Here is a 22,708-nt window from a genome sequence, read left to right as displayed (position 1 = left end):
CAGATGAATGTTGATCAAGTAGATGTAAAAATATCCCAATTTGCGGATGATACAACTATATTTATGAAAAATAAAAATTCTCTTTCTATTTTGATGGAAGAACTAATACTTTTTGGTTCAAATGCTGGGCCAAAGATTAATTTGCAAAAAAACAAACTGCTGAAGTTTAATATTGATATTGTCCCCGGACAAATAGAATGCACTGAAGAACCGATAAAATATTTACTAAATATACCTAATAGGTATATATGTTGGCAAAAATGAGAAAGTTGTTGAAGATTATAATTGGCAAAATAGATAAGATACAAAATATTATTAACGTATGGAAACTAAGAAATCTAACATTTTTCGGAAAAATTATTATCATCAAAACTTTGTTGGTCTCGCAAATTGTGTATCCTGCAAAAGTAATTAGAGTTCCCCCCAAAATAATCAAATCTCTACATAAAATGTTATATACTTTTATTGGAATTCTTCAAAGGAAAAGGTTAAAAGAAATGTTTGTATAAATAAAACAAGCGAAGGTGGTCTTGGTATGGTCCACTTAGAATCGAAAATTGAATCACTTAATATTTCGTGGATAAGCAAGCTGTTAGAGCAAAGCGATCGTCGTTGGAAATTTCTTTTCAATTACTGGTTATCAAAGATTGGTGAAATTCCTTTATGTTTTGAATACAATATTTCAACAAAAAATATGCATTTTCTTTGTACAAAAGCAAATATGCCCAGTTTTTATCATGATTTTTTTTTGTAGCTGGTCTAAGTTAAGATATATTGGTATATTTGGAGTAAAAAACATTGAAAATGAAATTATTTGGAATAACAGCAATATAACTTTTAATAAACGTATGTTGATATTTGAGAAATGGAAGCATGCAGGTATAATTAGGGTTAAAGATGTTATTAGAAATCGTCAGTGGTTAGCACCAAATATTTTGAATAAATCTGTCTTTCTCAGCTTTTATTTGATTTAGAATATGTTAAATTAAAAAAGTCTTTTCCTGTTTATTGGTTGAATAAGTTGTTTAAGGAAAATTGTGTACTAGAATTAAAGAAAAGTGAACGAATTTTAATTTCATTAAAAAGTGGAGTACAAATAACTCTAGATTCTTTACCAACAAGAAAGGTATATTCTTTATTATGTTTAGAGGTATCGGAAGAACCAGGCATTTTATCTTTTTGGTCTAATCTGTTCTCATGACCAATTTCCTTTAATTGGAGCCATGTATTTTATTTCAAGTTGCATTTAATTGTGGATAACAGAGTTAAACAGTTTAGTTTTAAATTTTTAAACAAGATTTTACCATCAAGAGACAATTTATTTAAGTGGCATGTATTAGAAAGCAACACATGTAACATTTGTGGAGAAGTTGATACCACTTTTAATTTCATACTGTATTGTAAATATGTTCGATTATTTTGGAAAGTTATAGAAAGGTTGGTATTTTATATTTTCAAGATTACTATTTCTATAGATGAAAAAACATTAACTATAGGTTATGATCTGCAAAATGCCAGCAATATTATGTGTAATCTATTTTGTGTTATTGCTCAATTTGTTATTCATCGAAATTATATAAAAAGCATATTCAAAGGAAAAAGATATGATACGAATTCTTTATGGATTGAATTCAAGCTTACTATGATTATTTATTTAGAAAGTTTATGTAAACAAAAAACGAAGCTCCGAATTTTGAAAAAATGTGATATTGAAAGAATTATTGCATTATTGAAATGAACTATTTTTTAAAAAAATTGTTTGTATATAAATGTACATGTTATTGTGAATAAATACCTCGATTACGAGGATAAAAAGAAAAAAATAAAGCAAAAAAATTAAATTGATAACGAAATGAAGGAGAAATACATTTTAGGGGTGATTTTATGAAAAAATTTCGCACGAATTAGCATAATTTTCAGGTCAAAATTCTGTGTAATTTATTTGGTGAGAAATCATCGTTATAACCCAATGCAAACAGCTAGTCCATAACAAATCCCTTTTCAAGTCAATAGGGTCTATATACATTTGAAAAATAGCTTCTCGCTCGATTTTGTGAAATAGGCAAAATATTTGTTTGTGAGAAATCATCGTTATAACCCAATGCAAACAGCTAGTCCATAACAAATCCCTTTTCAAGTCAATAGGGTCTATATACATTTGAAAAATAGCTTCTCGCTCGATTTTGTGAAATAGGCAAAATATTTGTTTGTTGCCCCCATGTTATTTCGCATCCCCCAATGTTAAAAATTTGGTGAACCTCATGAAGCTCTATTATATGGAAGTAAAAAAAAATCAAAGTTGGTCAACAAATAAGTTCATCTTTCCCTTCGGGCCGTATGGGCTAAAATGAATAGTAAATGTTGTCATAAGGTGATAAGCATCCGACTGAAGATGCAAAGTGCTCCAAAACAGCTTTTTCGTTCTTAGACTTTTAAAAATGTTCTCATCCAATCACTGTTAGCTCCCAGCAATTTGTCACTAACACAAATCTTTCAGGTCGTTGTATAAAATTCAAAATTTCGCCCACGCTACGCATTTGCAGTACCTGTTTACTGAGATAAGTAAATGTTCACACGGGGTTTACAAATCCAATGTTCAAGTCAATATGCATCCCACGATTAAAGTTTTCATTATTCGTTTTAGCGAGATACACATCCTGCGTATTCAGAAATTTTTTATAAATCAAACATTTTCAGCTCGCGCTACGCGCTTGCATCAATATTGTTTGATTAGATAGCTACCCAGTTCATGATTACAAAATGTGCTTAGAACGTCCCGTTGTCATGGTTGTCATCTCCAAATATAAACAAAAATTCAGCTCGCGCTTTGCACGCTCGCATAATTTATTTGGTGAGAAATCATCGTTATAACCCAATGCAAACAGCTAGTCCATAACAAATCCCTTTTCAAGTCAATAGGGTCTATATACATTTGAAAAATAGCTTCTCGCTCGATTTTGTGAAATAGGCAAAATATTTGTTTGTTGCCCCCCATGTTATTTTGCATCCCCCAATGTTAAAAATCTTGGTGCCGCCATTGCCTCGGACCCGATCCGCAGAGCACTGGACCCCAAAAGTTCTACAACCGAGAACAAAAAGATAAGATGAAAGAAAAGGACAGGAAAGGAAGATGTCATGTTATTTTCTGAATATCATTTCAAAATCAATTTCAACGGTAGACTCTCATGTAAAGGGGATTTTTGTTCTGCTCGCCCCTGCTGGAAAGAACACAGTGTCCCACAATGTGTTCACAGTGTGTTCACATAGTCGACTCTGTGAAGATGTGATTCACAGTGTTAAAACGCTCCAATTTAACCGTGTGAAATGATTTCACATTGTGGACACCTCAACAGTGTGGTTTACCACAGAGTGTTCACTTAGTGATGTTTGATTTCACAGTGTGAATTTACTCGTTCACAAGTCCAGAGAGAGCGAAGCGATCGCTTCGCTCTCTCTGGACTTATATTGAGCAACTTTTTTTTCCGCGCGCGCAATGCTGTGCCCACTCTTTTAAATAAAAAAAATCAAATTAGCATAACGCTGAAAATTTCATCAAAATCGGATGTAAATTGAGAAAGTTATGGCATTTTAAAGTTTTGCTTATTTTTCACAAAAAATGATATGCACAACTCGGTGACATGCAAATGAGTCAGTCGATGATGTCCATCACTCACTATTTCTCTTGTTTTTTATTGTTTAAATTATACAATATTTCATTTTTTTTCATATTTGACCATAAGGACCAACTTGACTAAACCATATAGTATTAAACAATGCTAATTTTACATGTTCAGGGAGGAATTAATCACTGTTTCACTTGACAATGACAGAAAATTAGAACATTTCATATCTCATATAATAATATACAAAAGAAATGGTGAGTGAATGATGTCATCAGTCTCCTCCAAGGGCACCGGAAGCGGGGGGGGATGACACTTGCCCCCCATTTTTTTTTTGGGGGGGGGTGGCAAAACGAGATTGTGCCCCCCTTAAAGTAAACAAATGATAAATTATTTAAGGACAAAAGTAAACGAAGAAGGCACTTTTCTGCCTAAAATTTCCATTGTCATAAATGAAAAAAATTCGCCCCATAACGGGGCAATTACATATCATAGTAAGCCTCGTGTCTTTTGACGAACATGTCCCTCTGTGAAACATACCTTTGATAAGCCCCTTTTCCATCGTATTACAGTGTGATAACATTTAAGCTTTTAATGAATATATTTCAGACTTAAACCGAAGGTAAATTGAAAGTAAATTGAAAGTAAATTGAAATTAAAGTGGTTCAAAAATGCATGCTGGCTGTGTCGGCAAACAAACGCGCGGTCGCCCAGAAACGCTCAGACCGGACCCGATCAATAACCATGATAACGTGAACGCTAGTTACTCGAGCAACATTATTATGGAATCTATATGGCATAGCTGTCAAGCCCAGAAGCCATAACATCTCGAGGTCGTCATATATTACTCTAGGACCTACTCTCAATCTTCCAATTTCTCGCCTATCAATTTTACTTCTTCCGAAGAAGTAAAATTCATAGGCGAGAAATTGGAAGATTGAGAGTAGGTCCTAGAGTAATATTTCTTGAAAATGTGCGTGGTCCTGAAATTGACTGTAAAACAGAAAAGGTTAAAGAGTTAAAGAAGCTTGAGTAGTTGGATAATTGGATAAATGAGAAGATGCTAGCTAGAGTCGGCGAATGGAGTGCAGAGCAGGAGTACTCATCTTTCAACTACTGAAGCCTCTTCAACTCTTCATTCTTTTCTGGTTTACTGTCTTTTTCAGGACTACGCTCATTTAAACAAAAAATTACGCGACTACCAACTGTCCACTTCCTCCCCTATCAATTTCACTTCTTCCTCTATCCACTTTTTGTTCTCGAAAACTTCACATGGTGTACCGTCAACCACATCCGCTATTGGAATGTAATTGTTTTCGTCTAAATAATGTTACATAATGTACATTATGAACTGCGGTAGGTTTTAATCAGTTCATGATTACTTACAAATGAATATTTCCTGGAATTTGATATTCATCATTTCCTAGTTATGGTCACATTTCCTCCAGAAAATATGTAAAGAAAAAAGAAGATGTTGATGGAGTCATCCAAACGTGCTTCCCAGCCATACAAAACATGCAAAAGGAAACACATAAATCGAGTAATGTTTTCAACTTTAATGATTTTCAGAAAAATCTTGAATTGTTAGACAATTTTTAAGCTTGTCATATTTCTTTTTCCCCAGTTAGAAAATATGATTGCCCATGCATGGATAATCAGGGACTATCTCAAATGCTGATTTCAGAAATGATTTGCATACAAGGAGAATTTAAGTGCTTATCGACGTCTGCCACGTCAGAACAGTATGACATTTTGAATTTGAAAAGACATTCATTAGAATTTCTTTTGTTTCTGTTATTACGCTTCTTCTGCTTAAAACACTCCTTGTCCTGACAGGAATTACTTGAAACTTATGATGATTGTGCTCTCTCGCGTCGTCCGTGTATGTAAATGTACATAAATAAATGTTTCTGAAAGGATATTGCATGAAAAATGTAATTTCTGGTATTTTGAGTCAATATAAGCGTATAATACGTAATTTAATTGATCAGACATAAAAAACACATTTTGAAGCGATCGTTTTGCGCGTAGATTTCATAGGTTCTCACAAATTATGAGTATATAGTCGTTCGTAGTGAATTCTACGTTTATTTATCAAGAAATTTATTTTTGAATGCTCTTAGAAACGCAACTTTTATACTCCATTTTTACACAAAGTCCTTACCGTGGGGGTCCTACACCCTCTCTCGCTCGATCGCTTCGGTATCTCACGCTGTCAAAATATTGTGCCCCCTTCGGGATTTTGCCCCCCTAAAACTGAAAGTGTTCCGGCGCGCCTGGTCTCCTCATTTGCATACCGACCAGGATGTGCATATAAATGTTTTGTGAAATTAAGCGAAACTTTTAAATGTTATAACTTTCTTATTTTGCATCCGATTTTGATGAAATTTTCAGTGTTATGCTTCTTGGATTTTTCTCTCTTTATTCCAATTCTTTTTTTGTCATGGTGGGCTTGTCCTTTAACAAAAGACTTAATGCATGGCTGTAGAGGCGTCGATCCTGGGGGGGCAGGGGGGGCGATCGCCCCACCAAAGAAAATATTGGGGGGCAAACATATCATTTTGCCCCCCCCCCAATAATTCCGCATGTGCAACTAAAAATGAATTAAGATTGTAATGTTACACGGAAATCAGCAAGCGAGATCGAGATACCAACTAGTTCTTTATTTAAAATCGTGCTCAAAATGTCCGCTTTTCAGATTGGAATATAAAAATTTTCAGCTCGCGCTTCGCGCTCGCATCATTTCTGTAGCAAAAACCCATACTTTTCATGATTAAATAGGTGAATAGAATGTCCTGTTTTCAGTTCTAAACCTCAAAAGATCTCCGCTTCGTTTTGCAATAATCTTTTGTTGGATATATATCTTGTTCTTTATTAAAAGTGTCCATTAAACTTTTTTTCAGATCGAAATATCAAAATTTTCAGCTCGCGCTTCGTGCTCGCATCCGTTTCTGTAGGAAGAAAACGCATACTTTTCATGATTAAATAGGTGAATAGAATGTCCCTTTTTCAATTCTAAACCTCAAAAGAACTCCCGCTTCGATTTGCAATAATCTTTTGTTGGATATATATATCTTGTTCTTTATTAAAAATAGTCCATTAAATAGTTCATTTTTTCAGATCGAAATATCAAAATTTTCAGCTCGCGCTTCGCGCTCGCAGCTATTGTTCTTTTAGAAACCCATATTAATAATTGATACCAAAAATGTTTAGAATATCAAGCTTTCAGGTCAGAATATAAAGAAATTTCAGCTCTCTAACGGCACTCACATTATCTGTGTAGTGAAATACATGTATCTATCCCCCTCATGAGTTACTACAAACACTCCTAAACAGGTACCTTTTCCCTGTTTTCATGTCAGTAAAAAATTTCAGCTCGCGCTTCGCGCTCGCATTAATTTGTTAGTGAGGGTGAGATATATGTCTCTTTCTCATGAGTCACACACACACATATATATACATATGATATAGGCCTATGTGTGTGTGGGAGGTGTAGGGGTGTGTGTGGGTGAGTTTGTTCGTTTTGTGGGATCGATCGCCTTTGGAACGTTGATCCATGATTTTGCCCCCCCCAATCTGAAAAATGGATCGACGCCCCTGCATGGCTGATGGTCAACAAAACGGAGTGTCGAGTGAGTCTGGACGCTAACCTGTAAAACCTCTTCATTTTATGAAATGGTTGAAATTCAAACCTTATTTCAAATAACCAGAACTTTGTTACTCCTTGACAATTTTCTGTAATTGAGGTATCAAATTAAAGAGAAGATATTAAACTTATTAAAAATGTGGCTTTCTTTTTGAAACCTAAATACAGCCCACCAAGTGACTTTTTTGTATCCCCTCTTCAAATTATTTTTGCTCACTCATGCATGAATGAGAAATGATCTAAGTAATTTCAAATGAAAGAAGAGATCCTAAGCTTTACAATGGTAGGTCATTTGTCTATCGTATTTGTGAATAAGTTATGATAATTCTCGATTTTTTTTTGTGGAACGCACTGTATAGGTCTGATTTTTTAATAGAAACCCTTTTTTGTCAAAGTGCATGGGGACGAGAATCACATAATTTTTTTGCGGAGAAAACATTTTTTTTCTATGCTTGTCAAATTGAAATCAGCACCCCAGTCAAAAAAAAATCGTTCCCAGGGTGCATTCTCATGTAAGATTGATTTTACAATATTCATCCTGGAAGTTGCATGATTTTCTTTGATTGCTCTAATAATTCAATTTTTTCAATTTCAAGGTATCGGAACGGTTCCGGTTGGTCGCGTTGAAACTGGAATACTGAAGCCTGGTATGGTTGTTAAATTCGCTCCTGCTAATATCACCACTGAAGTGAAGTCTGTAGAAATGCACCACGAATCACTCCCCGAAGCGAACCCAGGAGACAATGTCGGCTTCAATGTCAAAAACGTTTCCATCAAGGAGGTCAAGCGTGGTATGGTCTGCGGTGACAGCAAGAATACCCCTCCTATTGCTGCTAAGTCGTTTCAGGCTCAGGTATGTGGACGAGAGTGACGATAAAGAGTACCAAAGTGGTTACGTCACAACCATGGGTGTCGATCGGTATTCTTGGTTGGGGGGGATGATTGACACAAATGTTCTTGTGGATGGGGATCTTTCAACATTAACCCCACTAAAATCACATGTTAGGACATTTTGGGAGTGGTTGATAATGCATGGTGTTCTTGGAAATTCCTTCATTGTTGTAGTGTACTGCACTTACATCATTTTTTTTTAAAATTCAATTTGTGTTACAAGTAAACCTATTCTAAACTCATACGAAATAAAAAAAAATGACAAAAATTGTCTTAACCACGTAAATATTGATCTGTTTATTGAGCATGATGTATACACAGAGGCGTCGATCCATTTTTCAGATTGAGGGGGGCAAAATCATGAATCAACGTTCCAAAGGCGCTCGATCACACAAAACGAACAAACTCACCCACACACACCTCCCACACACATAGGCTTATATTTATAAATATATGCATATATATATATATACATATATGACTCATGAGAAAGAGACACATATCTCATCCTCACCAACAATGCGAGCGCAAAGCGCGAGCTGAAATTTATTAATTATGACATGAAAACAGGAAAAATGTACCTGTTTAGGTTTGTTTGTAGTAACTCATGAGGAGGATAGATACATGTATCTCACTAGTAGCGAGCGTGTTGATTTTTTTTTATATTCTGACCTGAAGCTTGATATTCTAAGCATTTTTGGTACCAATGATTAAGATGGGTATCTAGAAGAACAATAGATGCGAGCGCAAAGCGCGAGCTGAAAATTTTGATATTTCGATCTGGAAACACACAGTTTAATGGACGCTTTTAATAAAGAACAAGATATATATCCAACAAAAGATAATTGCAAATCGAAGCGGGAATTCTTTTGAGGTTAAGAACTGAAAACGGGACATTCTATTCACCTATTTAATCATGAAGAGTATGGGTTTTTGGTACAGAAATGATGCGAGCACGACGCGCGAGCTGAAAATTTTTATATTCCAATCTGAAAAGCAGACATTTTGAGCACGATTTCAAATCAAAATCGAGTTGTTATCTCAATTTCGCTTGCTGATTTCAGCGTAGCATTACAATCTTATTTTATTTTTTAGCTGCACATGCGGAATTATGGGGGGGGGGGCAAAACGATATATTTCCCCTATTTTCATCGGTGGGACGATCGCCCCCTTGCCCCCCCTAGGATCGATGCCTCTGTGTATACAACTTCTCTCTTAAATCTAACCCGACTGGCAATATCTTTTTTTCTTCTTAATGCATGATGATAAAATGCAGATTCGGACCAATTAAGAATAACACAAATTGTGTGGCTTCTCGTGTGCAATCGGGCTTACCGTCATTCCTTAGATGATTTATCTTGTCACCCATTTACTCCCGTTTATTTTTCCACCCTTTTGAATTAATTGATTTATTAAAATTAATTTATTCACCACTGGTGGGATGAAACGCCGTATCAACATAAATTAGTTTTCGTTGGGGTCCTTTTATGTTATGTGTTAAAAAATATCATATGCATTTCATCCTTTTTCATCTTGAACCTCCACCCATCTGTTTAATAGTCCTGAAAATAATAACAATATACACAAATTGCGAGGGAAACAAACTGATTGATGGCATACTATAAGCATCACTATAATCATCATGATCAAACTTTTCATTTTTTCATCATCATTATTATAATTTTTTACCCTAAATTATTGGGGGGATGATAATACAGGCCATCCCCCCACTTGAAATATTTGGGGGGGGGTATATCCCCCCATCCCCCCCCCCGTGATTGACACCCATGCATGGTCACAACAAAAACAACTTCTATTTTGGATTTTAGCGTTTTAAAACCACATCTCGGAAGGGCATGAAAACGAAAAAAAAATGCCCACTACCAAAATTTGATGGGAATCGGTCCATGGGGGCCTTAGCTGACCTCATGAATACATAATTAGCCCCACTGAAGTCAATGTTCAGTGGGGCTCATGTGCTTATTTTTTTTCATGTGCTTATTTTTTCTACGGACTTCAAAGTCGCCGATTTGAATGATATGAAATGCTGCGCAATCAAGAGAATTATGTGCCAGGTAAAAATGGCGTAGGTAAACATGGCAGAGGTAAAAATGGCTGAGTTAAAAATGGCAGAGGTAAAAACGGCAGAGGTAATAATGGCAGAGGTAAAAATAGCAGAGGTAAAAATGGCAGAGGAAATAATGGCAGAGGTAAAAATGGCGGAGGAAATAATGGCAGAGGTAAAAATGGCAGAGGTAAAAATAATCATAGGTCTTTCGTAGGAACCATTCTATCGACCTGTTTTGAAGGAGAAGTTCACCCTGACAAATGGTTTACTGCAAAAATGGCAGAAAATGTATTGGTGAAGGTTTGAGAAAAACCCATCAAAGATAAAGAAAGTTATTATGAATGTTCTTTTATCTGTGACGCCATAAACAAGCAGCTGCCCCGTATTTTATGCACCAAATGATTTGTATACATGTTGATATACGTAAGGTACAATTTCATTTCATTTATTTCAACACGGTAAACGAACTTCAGCCAATGGCTGTTCTTCTGAACGTCCGTGCGTACATATTAAAATCACATTACATGTATATACAATTTAGATACGTAATACGAAATAAATATACAATTAAAATATCAATATTACAAAGAAAAACAAATACACAGAACAAACAAGTTTACATCACTCTGGCATCTAATCTAAATATGTTGAATCTAGTTACTTTTAAGTCATTATGTAGTGCGTTCCAGCTTCTGGCCCCCCTGTACTGTAAGCTTCTTTTCTCATAAATTGCTTTTAACTAAGGGTAATTTGATTTTTAGAGACGATGATCTTAGCATGTAGTTACAATTACTTAAAATAAATTGCTTACGAATGATCTGTGGTAACATACCATTATCTTGTACATTGTTTGTAAGGCGCGTACATTTCTTCTTTCTACCAATCTTTTAATTTCTAATTCTTGAATTATATGTTCGGATGGGTACATCCAATCCACGTCTAATACACAACGAAGGCTTCTATTTTGAATTCTTTGTAAATTTTCACTCAAAACTTTTCCTAAGTTGCCCCAAATTATATCACAGTAATCAAATTTGCTTTGTATTAAACTCTTGTAAAATATCAGTGCTGTTTGTTTAGTTATAACCGGTCGGATTCTTTTGAGTAGGTACAGATTTTTTATTGACGTCTTGTTTCAGTTTTTCTATATTTGTTTGCTCCAGTCAAGGTATTGGTTAATCAAAATTCCTAAGTATTTCATTTGAGTGACTCTTTTAATAACATTAGGTCCGATAAAAACATTGGTTACTTCTATTCTTTTATTCGATGTCTACTCCCAATCAACAAAAACTCGCATTTCTTTATATTCAACGCCAATCTATTATTCGCTAACCATTTGTTAATTGCAATAAGATCATCGTTAAGGTTGTTTACAAGAACGTTCACATTTTTATTTTCTATATAATAAAAAGCATTCTCTTTTTTTAATAACATTTCATTAATATTTGTTATTACTCCATAATGTAAGGGAAATTTACTGCTCGCATATGACGTCACCGTTAAAATATAAGAATCTAATAGCTTTTTAAATCTTTGATGGATTCCCTGAAATCCTCAGCAATATTATTTTGATTATTTTCTGTCATTTTTACAATAAACTGTACGTCAGGGTGAATTTCCCCTTTAATGAATTGAGTACAATACTTGGGATCCAAAGAGTGCTTGAAATTTAAATATATGAGGAGCAATTTGATATGAGAAGGCCGTGCATGTAAGTCAAGGAAAACATAAATAAATACCAACTCAAGTGTTATCAATTTGGTGCAGAGAAGATCTACAATATGATTTTAAAATGTTTCCCTTTTCATTAGTTTAACATTATAATTCTAACTTTCTTCTCAGAACATTTCTTATTTAATCTACTGTATATGGAGGGGCTTATGGATTTTTTTTGCTTGGGGTTTAAGACTGGTCATTTATACCTCTGTCATTTTACCGCTGTCACTTTTACCTCTGCCATTTTTACCTCTGCCATTTTTACCTCTGCCATTTTTACCTCTGCCATTTTTACCTTTGCCATTTTTACCTCTGCCATTTTTACTTCTGCCATTTTTATCTTTGCCATTTTTACCTCTGCCATTTTTACCTCTGCCATTTTTACCTCTGCCATTTTTACCTCTGCCATTTTTACCTCTGCCACTTTTACCTTTGCCATTTTTACCTCTGCCATTTTTACCTCTGCCACTTTTACCTTTGCCATTTTTACCTCTGCCATTTTTACCTCTGCCAATTTTACCTCTGCCATTTTTACCTTTGCCATTTTTACCTTTGCCATTTTTACCTCTGCCACTTTTACCTTTGCCACTTTTACCTTTGCCATTTTTACCTCTGCCATTTTTACCTCTGCCACTTTTACCTCTGCCACTTTTACCTTTGCCATTTTTACCTCTGCCACTTTTACCTTTGCCATTTTTACCTTTGCCATTTTTACCTCTGCCATTTTTACCTCTGCCACTTTTACCTCTGCCACTTTTACCTTTGCCATTTTTACCTCTGCCACTTTTACCTTTGCCATTTTTACCTCTGCCATTTTTACCTCTGCCATTTTTACCTCTGCCACTTTTACCTCTGCCACTTTTACCTTTGCCATTTTTACCTCTGCCACTTTTACCTTTGCCATTTTTACCTCTGCCATTTTTACCTCTGCCGCTTTTACCTTTGCCATTTTTACCTCTGCCATTTTTACCTCTGCCACTTTAACACCGAGCCAAACATCTTCATCTTCGTGATAGGCTGCAGAGCCATTTAAAGATTACAGCAGATGATGATGATGAAACATTCAACATCCATGTCATTTAACTCATACACTCCATATTTGTAGAAGAAAATATTTTGAAGACGTTAAAACATTAAGAATATGGGGTCCATGTGTTTTTCAAATTATTAATGTCCAAAATATTGCGAGACGGCTTGAAACAGCCCAAAATGCGCCGAGAACAAGCAAAAGTCTGATTACACCGTCAAAAATGCGAATGGTTCCGTAGTCTTGCTCCCAAACATTGAAAATCCATGTCATTTTCATCATACTTCGTGCATAGATACTTAAACACCTGAATATACAAAATGTGCAAATATTAACATGGATCCATGTGTTTGATTTTTTTGCAATAGAGCTTCAAAGTTCTCCTAAATGGATGTTCATAAGAATCGAGCATTCAAAAGAATTTGGCATTTTTAGACCTCACGAGATCACAACAATGAGTTTAAAGCTCTATTACACTGTGAAAAAATTGGGCAATATTTTACCCAATATTTTGCCCAACGTTGGGCCGATAGTCAACCCTACCAACTACTGGGCAATATTTTACCCAACGTTGTTGGGGCATTAATGTGCCCAACTGTTGGGTAATATTTTGAACTACATTTTGGGGGACATTAATTTGCCCAACTTTTTAATAAAGTTATTAACCCAACATCTGGGCAAGGCCTACACTCACTTCGTGTACCTGGTCCGTGTCGATCCGGAGACCTTATCCGAAAGTGCTTTGCATGCACAATAACGCTGCATACAAGTGCAAGTGCATATCTCAAGTGAGTGAAGCAAAAACAAAACAGCGTCAGATATATGTCATGTATGTAGGCCTATTCTGACAAATTCCTTACAAATTATGCTTAACGTAAAGTCCAAAATAAAAAAAAATTAAAGAAACGTTTAAGCAACTCATCTATGAAAGATTTAGCGAGGCTCCCCAGCCCCAGTCATCTAGAAGCTCCTCCATATCTTATCGACCGTGTGTAGCATGCTGCAAGCGCAACTCGTGATCGTAAAGTTTCGCAACATTTACCACTCAGCAGGGCAATTACTAGCCCAACAATTGGACATCTGTATTTTGGCAGCGGCAGAGTAAAAATTTGCCTAAGTATTGGGCACATAATGCCCAACAAAACAATAACCAACGTATATATTACCCAACAAAAAAATGACCAACGTAAATTTACTCTTTTTTTTCACAGTGTACTGAGTCAAAATTCATGAAAATTTTATCAAATTTTGCAGTATAGTTAATAATTGTATACTTAAGATGGATGATCTATTAATATTACTTAGTAATTGCGCGAAAGATAACAAAAACTCCATTTCAAAAAAGTGAAATTTCAATATCAAAATTGAGAAGTACAAGAAATGATGCACTTTATTAAAAATCCCTGTCATTTTTACAAATGTTTGCGAAGTTGCAGAGGAAGGTATACCTCAGATGTGGAAACATTAAAAAAATATGGGTTCATGTGCTCGTTTTCAAACTATCAGCACTTTTATTGGAGCAAATGTGCTTTTTAAAACACCCTAAAAAGCACAAAAAGCTTTGTATGTATGTGAGGAAAAATTCTAAACCATTCTACCATTCATTCAAACACGGGGTCATATTCGTCATACATTAGAGCACTGTTGCAGTTTGAATAAAATGGAAAAGTGGTTTGGAAATTTTCCTCAAATAGATACTGCTTTTGACGCGTTTTCAGCTGTTAAAAGAAAAGCAAATTTGCTCTCATGTACGTAATAAGAGTGCTGATAGTTTTAAAAAATAAGCACATGAACCCATAATTTTTAATGTTTGCACCTCTTAGGTATACCTTCCTCTAAAACTTTGCAAAGTTTGGTGTAAATGACATGGGTTTTGAATAAAGTGCAGATTTCTTTTACTTCTCAAATTGGATAATGAAATTTGAAATTTTTAAGGTTGAATATCTCTCCCGCAATTTATAAGAAGTGAAAGTGTTGTTAGACTTAAATGAGCAAACAATTGACAGCAATAGAATTAGATTATCCATCTTACGGATACAATTATTAATCATATTGCAAAATTTGATGAAATTTTCATGGATTTTTACTAAGTAACAGGGGCCGCGGAAGCGGGGGAGCTGGCGGATTCAGCCCCCACTTTTTCCAAAACCATGTACAAAAACGTAAAAATGATCATATGATTGTGATTTTTGTCTCACCTGCATAGCAGAGTGAGACTATAGGCGCCGCTTTTCCGACGGCGACGGCGGCGGCGTCAACATCAAATCTTAACCTGAGGTTAAGTTTTTGAAATGACATCATAACTTAGAAAGTATATAGACCTAGTTCATGAAACTTGGCCATTAGGTTAATCAAGTATTACTGAACATTCTATTAGAGTTTCATGTCACATGACCAAGGTCAAAGGTCATTTAGGGTCAATGAACTTAGGCCATGTTGGGGGAATCAACATCAAAATCTTAACCTGAGGTTAAGTTTTTGAAATGTCATCATAACTTAGAAAATATATGGATCTAGTTCATTAAACTTGGACATAAGATTAATCAAGTATCACCAAACATTCTGCATGAGTTTCACGTCACATGACCAAGGTCAAAGGTCATTTAGGGTCAATGAACTTTGGCCGATTTGGGGGTATCTGTTGAATTACAATCAAAACTTTAAAAGTTTTTGGATCTGATTCATGAAACTTGGACATAATAGTAATCAAGTATCACTGAACATGCTTTGCAAGTTTCAGGTTACATGATCAAGGTCAAAGGTCATTTAGAGTCAATGAACTTTGGCCGAATTGGGGGGTATTTGTTGAATTACCATCATAACTTTGAAAGTATGTTAGTCTTGTTCATAAAACTTGGACATAAGAGTAATCAAGTATCACTGAACATCCTGTGCGCATTTTAGGTCACATGACCAGGGTCATAGGTCAATGAACTTTGGCCATAATGGGGTATCTGTTGAATTACTATCATTACTTTGCAAGTTTATTGATCTGACTTTTGAAACTTGGACCTAAGAGTAATGAAGTATCACTGAATATCCTGTGCAAGTTTCAGGTCACATGATCAAGGTCAAAGGTCATGTGAGATCAATGAACTTTGGCCGCATTGGGGGTATTTGTTGAATTACCATCCAATCTCTGTAAGTGTATTGGTCTAATTCATAAAACGTGGAAATAAGAGTAACCAAGTATCACTGAACATCCTGTGCGCGTTTTAGGTCACATGACCAGGGTCATAGGTCAATGAACTTTGGCCATAATGGGGTATCTGTTGAATTACTATCATTACTTTGCAAGTTTATTGATCTGACTTTTGAAACTTGGACCTAAGAGTAATGAAGTATCACTGAATATCCTGTGCAAGTTTCAGGTCACATGATCAAGGTCAAAGGTCATGTGAGATCAATGAACTTTGGCCGCATTGGGGGTATTTGTTGAATTACCATCCAATCTCTGTAAGTGTATTGGTCTAATTCATAAAACGTGGAAATAAGAATAACCAAGTATCACTGAACATCTTGTGTGAGTTATAGTAGTTTTCAAAGTGAGCACTGCTGCTATGTTGAATCGCGTGATGCAGGTGAGACGGCCAGAGGCATTCCACTTGTTTTGAATGGTCAGCCCCCCCCCCCACTTTGAAAACCGTTCTGCGGCCCCTGAGTAATAGGGATTTAAACTCATTGTCGTGATCTCGTGAGGTCTAAAAATGCAAAATTCTTTTTAATGCTCGATTATTATTATCGATTAACCTAAGATTGGCAAACTTTCTGTTGTTTTTTTTATTTTAATGACTAACTACCTCCTATTTTCGATGATTTATTTTCTAATAGTTAATTTAAGCACTCATTTCATAAACGTAATAGGAATAACGCTATTTTGCCATATCGTCGTACATATCTCACCAGGGGCGGATCCAGGATTTTCCAAAGAGGGGGGGGGGGGGGCAAATATTTCTAAAGAAAAAAATGACAAGCAAAAAAAACGTTTCAACCACAAATTAAGGGTATTTCGTAAAAAATGGACAAGCAAAAACAAAGTCTTCACTCTTAAAAAAGGGGCACACCTTTTTTTTTCATGGCAATTTTACATTATTTTTTTATTATTTTGCTTTTCAGGGGGGGCACGTGCTCCATGTGCCCCCCCCTGGATCCGCGACTGTATCTCACACAGCGTATCTCCCTCATCTTTAACTGTACTAAGTTATGGAATGATCCTACATTTTAAAAAATATACATTCACAATATGCTTTTAAATCTAAATGTAGAAAATTTATTTTATCTGCATAATGTGTTCTGACTGTTGTTTGTAGTCTGATTGTAATTGACCTATTGCAGATTTGATTGTTCTTTTAACTTGATTTACCATATTATATTGCATATTTTGCATGTATGGGGATCACTGTTTAGCAAGCCATAGGCTTTTGTTGTGATTCACAAACACATTTTATTGCATATATCAGCTTGGCATTTCATGAATTATTAACAATTTGAAATTGAATTGAACATCGATTTGGCGCCCCCTAGATTGAACATCAATACGGCCCCCCTTTGTGAAAATCAATTGGGCACAACTCGTTTCAGTATCAATTTGGCGCCCCCTAGTTTGAACCACGATTCGGCACCCCCTAGTTCGAACATCATTTGGCGCCCACTAGTTCAAACATCAATTTGGCGCCCCTCCTAGTTTGAACATCGATTCGGCCCCCTTTTCGTTTTTTTTTATTCATCTTTATTTCACCAGCCGATTAAAAAGGTTCTTTTTAAAAACAAGATAAATACAGGAGAAACAGTTCAAAGATATCAATGTAGAGCAGCTCCATACAGAATATGTGGATGTTACATGATGCATTGAGGTAAAAGAAAATACATGTTAACTAATCATTATATTTACAGTGAAAAAGGAAAAAAAAAATAAAATGTGTTCTAAATACAATGAAAGGCTTGTGAGGCACACTTAAAAAGGCCTGAGGTCTGCAGGAAAGGTAGACTGAATAAGAAAAAAAAGCTATACATAAAAGAGAAGAACACAGGGTTGGAGCAGAAAGCTTAAAGGACAAGTCCACCCCAACAAAAACTTAATTTTTAATAAAAAGAGAAAAATTCAACAAGCACCACACTGAAAATTTCATCGGATGTAAAATAAGAAAGTTATGGCATTTTAAAGTTTCGCTTATTTTCAACAAAATAGTTATATGAACGAGCCAGTTACATCCAAATGAGAGAGTTGATGACATCACTCACTCACTATTTCTTTTTTATTTTATCATATGAAATATGAAATATTTTGATATTCTCGTCATTGTCATGTAGTATGAATTTTCATTCCTCCCTAAACACGAGGAATTCCATTATTTTTAACATTTTGTGCTTCAGGCAAGGATGTCCTAATTGTCAAATTCGTAAAAATTTAAATATTGTATAATTCAAACAATAAAAAAAAGAAATAGTGAGTGAGTGACATCATTGACTCTCTCATTTGGATGTAACTGGCTCGTTCATATAATCATTTTGTTGAAAATAAGCGAAACTTTGAAATGTCATAACTTTGTTATTTTCGGCCGATTTCGATGAAATTTTCAGCATAGTGCTTGTCTGATTTTCCTCTATTAATTCAAATCAACATTTTTCTGAGGTGGACTTGACCTTTAAAGAAGGGTAAAGTGTAAAGTAAAGAGAAAAGAGAAGAGTCAGGAGAAGGGGGTAGATTTAGAAGGAAATAAAAGGAAAAAGAGAAAGATATGAGAGAAGTGAAGAATAAAATGAGCTCCAAAGTAGAAAAGATGAGCAAGAGAGACTGGATCAAAATATGCAAGCATATAATAAAAGGAGATATTCCTTAAGTACATGAAGTGTTTTTTTTTAGGTAATATGTATGCGACAATTTATAGGTTTCCCCTCTCATTTCCCTTGTTTTTTCTTTCTCTTTTCTCTTCGCCTTTCTTTTCCCCCTCTTCCTCTCTCTTTCTCTTCTTCTCCCCACTCATCTCTCTCTGTTCTTCTCTTCTTTCACCCCTCTCCCTTTCCTTCTCTTCCTTTCTCCCTCTTCCTCTCTTTATTTTCTCAGTTCTTCTTTCCTTTTTTTCTCTTCCTTTCCCCGAATTTGTCTCTTTTTTTCTTTTCTCCCCCTCTTCCTCTCTTTTTTCTTAACTCTTTCCCCTCTTCCTCCCTCCTCCCCCTTCTTCCTATCTTTGTTTTCATCTCTTCTTTCCCCCTTATCATTTTTTCTCTTTCATCCCCCCTCTTCCTATTTGGGTTGTGAATGTGATTCATCATGCTCCTAAAACATGTTATCAGAACTCTGACATGCAAAAGAGAAAATTGATGACGTCACCCTTCGGTACTCTATTGATGATGATTTGTTAGAATGATTGTTCGATTATTACTCTTACAAAAGGAGCCTCGTGGTGTAGCGTTTTTGACCTTTGCCTTGTAATTTGAGGATCGTGTGTTCGAATCCCGCTTTGCCATTCGATCTCCACCAAGGTGTTAAATGGGTAACCGGTTAGGATGCGAAAGCCTTTAATTTTATACATTCCAACTAAAAAGTTAGTTTTGGACAAAAAAATGATGTAATAAAGAAAGTTGTGAAATTTCGAAGCTTCACCAAATTTCATAAAACAGTTAAGAATAAAATGTAACGGTTAAACTTGAACCCACATAGACGAAGTCGACATCAAGAGAAACATACACCCTAACACACATCCACGACAAAAGAAATTCAATAACGACTGTTAGCCATTTTGAGGTCATCTTATTAGTTTATTTCAGATATGGCAAAAACCAGTTTGTAAATGATAGCTCTTGTTTTCATTTCTCATTACATTTCCAAAGAATATTGGAAAAAAAGATTAAGAGAACATGTTAAAAATCATTTAAAAAATATAGTCATAAAGCCCTTTCCCCACGATACCCCCTGAAATGATTTGATCTTCTCAATCCAATCCAGATTATCATCATGAACCACCCGGGGGAAATCCACGCTGGCTACAGCCCGGTCGTAGATTGCCACACAGCCCACATTTCCTGCAAGTTCACTAAACTAATCAAGAAGCTGGATCGCCGAGGAGGCAAGGTGCTTGAGGAGAATCCAAGCAAGGTGAAGTCTGGGGACGCTTGCATCGCAGAACTGGTTCCCAACAAGAAGATGGTTGTCGAGGTCATGTCGGAGTTCCCTCCTCTTGGGCGGTTCGCCGTACGCGACATGAAGCAGACAGTCGCCGTTGGTGTGGTGAAGTCGGTAGAGAGGGAAGAAGCTTCTACCGGCAAGGTTACCAAGTCTGCCCAGAAGGCAGGTGGCAAAAAGTGATACTTGATACTACATCCCAGGGGCGTCAATCGATTTTTAGATGGGGGGTGCAAAATAATGAATTAACGTTCCAAAGGCGGTGAAAGGCGCGCTCGATCACACAAAACAAACACACTCACACACTCACCCCCTCCCCCCACACACAAAATCACACATATATACATATCGGTAGGCCTATATATATATATATATATGATTGATTTGATTTGATTTATTGTTTCACATTCCACAAAAACATACATCTTGAACACAATTATGATTTCTGTCATTGACTTTAGCACAGGGCAAAAACACTGGTAAAAACAACCTGAGTTTTCTCAGGTAAAAAGTTTTATGCAATGGGCACCCAGGTGTGTACAACAGACACGTACTCTCGCAAAAGAGCTATCTCGATGGTATTGCGAGTTGTACGTATATCGTACACCCCATTAGTGCACCGGGATTTCTTAATGTGTATCATGCTATAGGTGTGGTAACATCGTGTGGATCGTTCATAAAAGGGTAGTTTTTATGTTGATTAGCATTTTATTATAGGTTTTCCCGTCCAATTTCATCAGAGTTGCAATTAAATTAATGAAAGGACGTTCAAATTCGAAATAATTCGTCCACCCTCTTCACACATACTTCATTTTCATTCATTTAGCATTCAATTCCGTTCTATATCATTCCTTTGAATTTTGTAGAAATTCAATTTAGAGAGAAGTTTGTTTAAATTAATGGCCCTAAGGTGTCATTTAATTTCGCGACGACGAACTGATCGTTTAATTTCGCCTAAAACACCATTTTCAATTTCATTTATCGGCACACATATTTGCACTTTAAACTTCCAAATTCAGATATGTTTCTGTATTCATTTTTTTTTCAAACTTTACCCTATACTTCTATTTTTTGCGGATCTTTTCAGTTAGAATCATTTTATTCCATTATGTTTGATAAAGACGTAATTCATGCAACACTTATAGGATATGGTTGTAAACGCTTATTCTTTTAGTGATTGATGAGTGGGTGCAGGGGCGGATCCAGGATTTCCCAAAAGGGGGCACATTTTCCGGAGGAATTTGACGAGTAAAAAAAGGATTTTTAACCAAAGAATAAGGGTATTCCGTCCACGAAAAAAAATTAATTGTGCCTCTAAAGGGGGGGGGGGGGGCACGAGTCGGCTGTGTCCTAACCTGGATCCGCCATTGAGTGAGTCGATGACCTAGTATGCCAATGGTAGGTATTTTTTCTTCATCATCTTGTTATTTTTTATTTTACATAATTGTACCTAATTTAAATCGTTTTGGGGAAGGGATGGGTATCATGGTACTGACCACAGTCTATAGTTATGAAAGTGGAACAAAAACGAGTTTTTGTCCCAATGATGGTCTGTCAGATGTAAAATTCAATAAAATTTTGAACATCCAATTTAGGAGTAAAACCCATTTCCATAATTATTCAAAAGAAGTAAAAAAAAAACAACAACAACGAAAAACACTGTCCATATCTTGTAAGTGATTGCATATTAATTATTTTGAATTCCTAAACGTTCGCAAGGAAGGTACCGGTGCGAATTTGAAAACACGACTCAGCTATTTTAATTTGATCGTTCTTTATAAATGTTTTAAATGAAATAACTATGAAATCGCGTGCCAGCAGAATTAAATTAAGTATTTGGCTATTTAAATGCTGATCTCATAGGTCATTCAAATTAGCTGCAAATTAAATTATTACATCATTAAATCAGTTGAGATTTTGACGAAATTGGACGGGAAAACCTATATTAGATGATTTTCATTCTGGGCATAGGCCCAAACCGTGTACATAGTCTCAATTGAAATAGTAAGTTCACAATGCCATTTCCTTTATAGGAGAAACTTTGATGTCATAACAATATTTCTTGACAGCAAACAAAAACGCACGATATTTCAATACTATTCTCATATTAATCACTTTATTATATGTTCAACATGTTCAAAGATTATACTAAACGTCTTGATTTTAATGTCTAACGAAATTGGCTGTTAATGTTTGTGATTCTCTCATTAAAATTAAACCATTTTATCAAAAAAAAACTTGTGTGAAGATCGCGACTTTAATTCCCGGTAGCTTTTTCTTGATACCGCGTTTCGACTGTGTCACACGATCCGTCACGAACGCCAATAATGACTTTCGTAGCTGATCGTGAAAATTTGTTTGCCATTCATTTTTTTACAATTAGTTATCTCGACTGATCTCACATTTGGAGGCGCGATAGCTCAGTCGGTAGAGCCGGGGGTTTCGGATTCCGGTGACCCGGGTTCAATTCCCAAATGGTGCGCTAGTGCCCCTTGGAAAGGCATTTATCCTCATTAACAGGTCCCTCGGAGAGGACATTCAGCCGTTGGTCCTCTGGTTGCTTGCTCAAAGGCTTTCGTGGCCGTTCTTTTAGCAGTCAGGTAAACAACCTCGGTAT

General features: G+C 35.8%; 1 protein-coding gene across 2 annotated transcripts in view; it reads left to right on the top strand.

The window, feature by feature from the left end:
- The window catches only part of LOC121427206 (elongation factor 1-alpha-like), a 74,552-nt gene extending 54,138 nt beyond the window's left edge, over nucleotides 1-20,414 (top strand). For both annotated transcript variants that reach the window (XM_041623482.1, XM_041623483.1), the window contains exons 6-7: nucleotides 7,863-8,119; nucleotides 19,915-20,414. In XM_041623482.1, coding sequence (XP_041479416.1) covers nucleotides 7,863-8,119; nucleotides 19,915-20,274 — 617 coding nt within the window. In that variant the 3' untranslated portion in view covers nucleotides 20,275-20,414. The remainder of the gene's footprint in view (nucleotides 1-7,862; nucleotides 8,120-19,914) is intronic.
- Nucleotides 20,415-22,708: the final 2,294 nt, after the last annotated feature.

Source organism: Lytechinus variegatus, chromosome 14, assembly GCF_018143015.1.
Source record: "Lytechinus variegatus isolate NC3 chromosome 14, Lvar_3.0, whole genome shotgun sequence".
NCBI classification, from domain to species: Eukaryota; Metazoa; Echinodermata; class Echinoidea; order Temnopleuroida; family Toxopneustidae; genus Lytechinus; species Lytechinus variegatus.
This window is presented reverse-complemented; position numbering and strand designations above follow the sequence as displayed.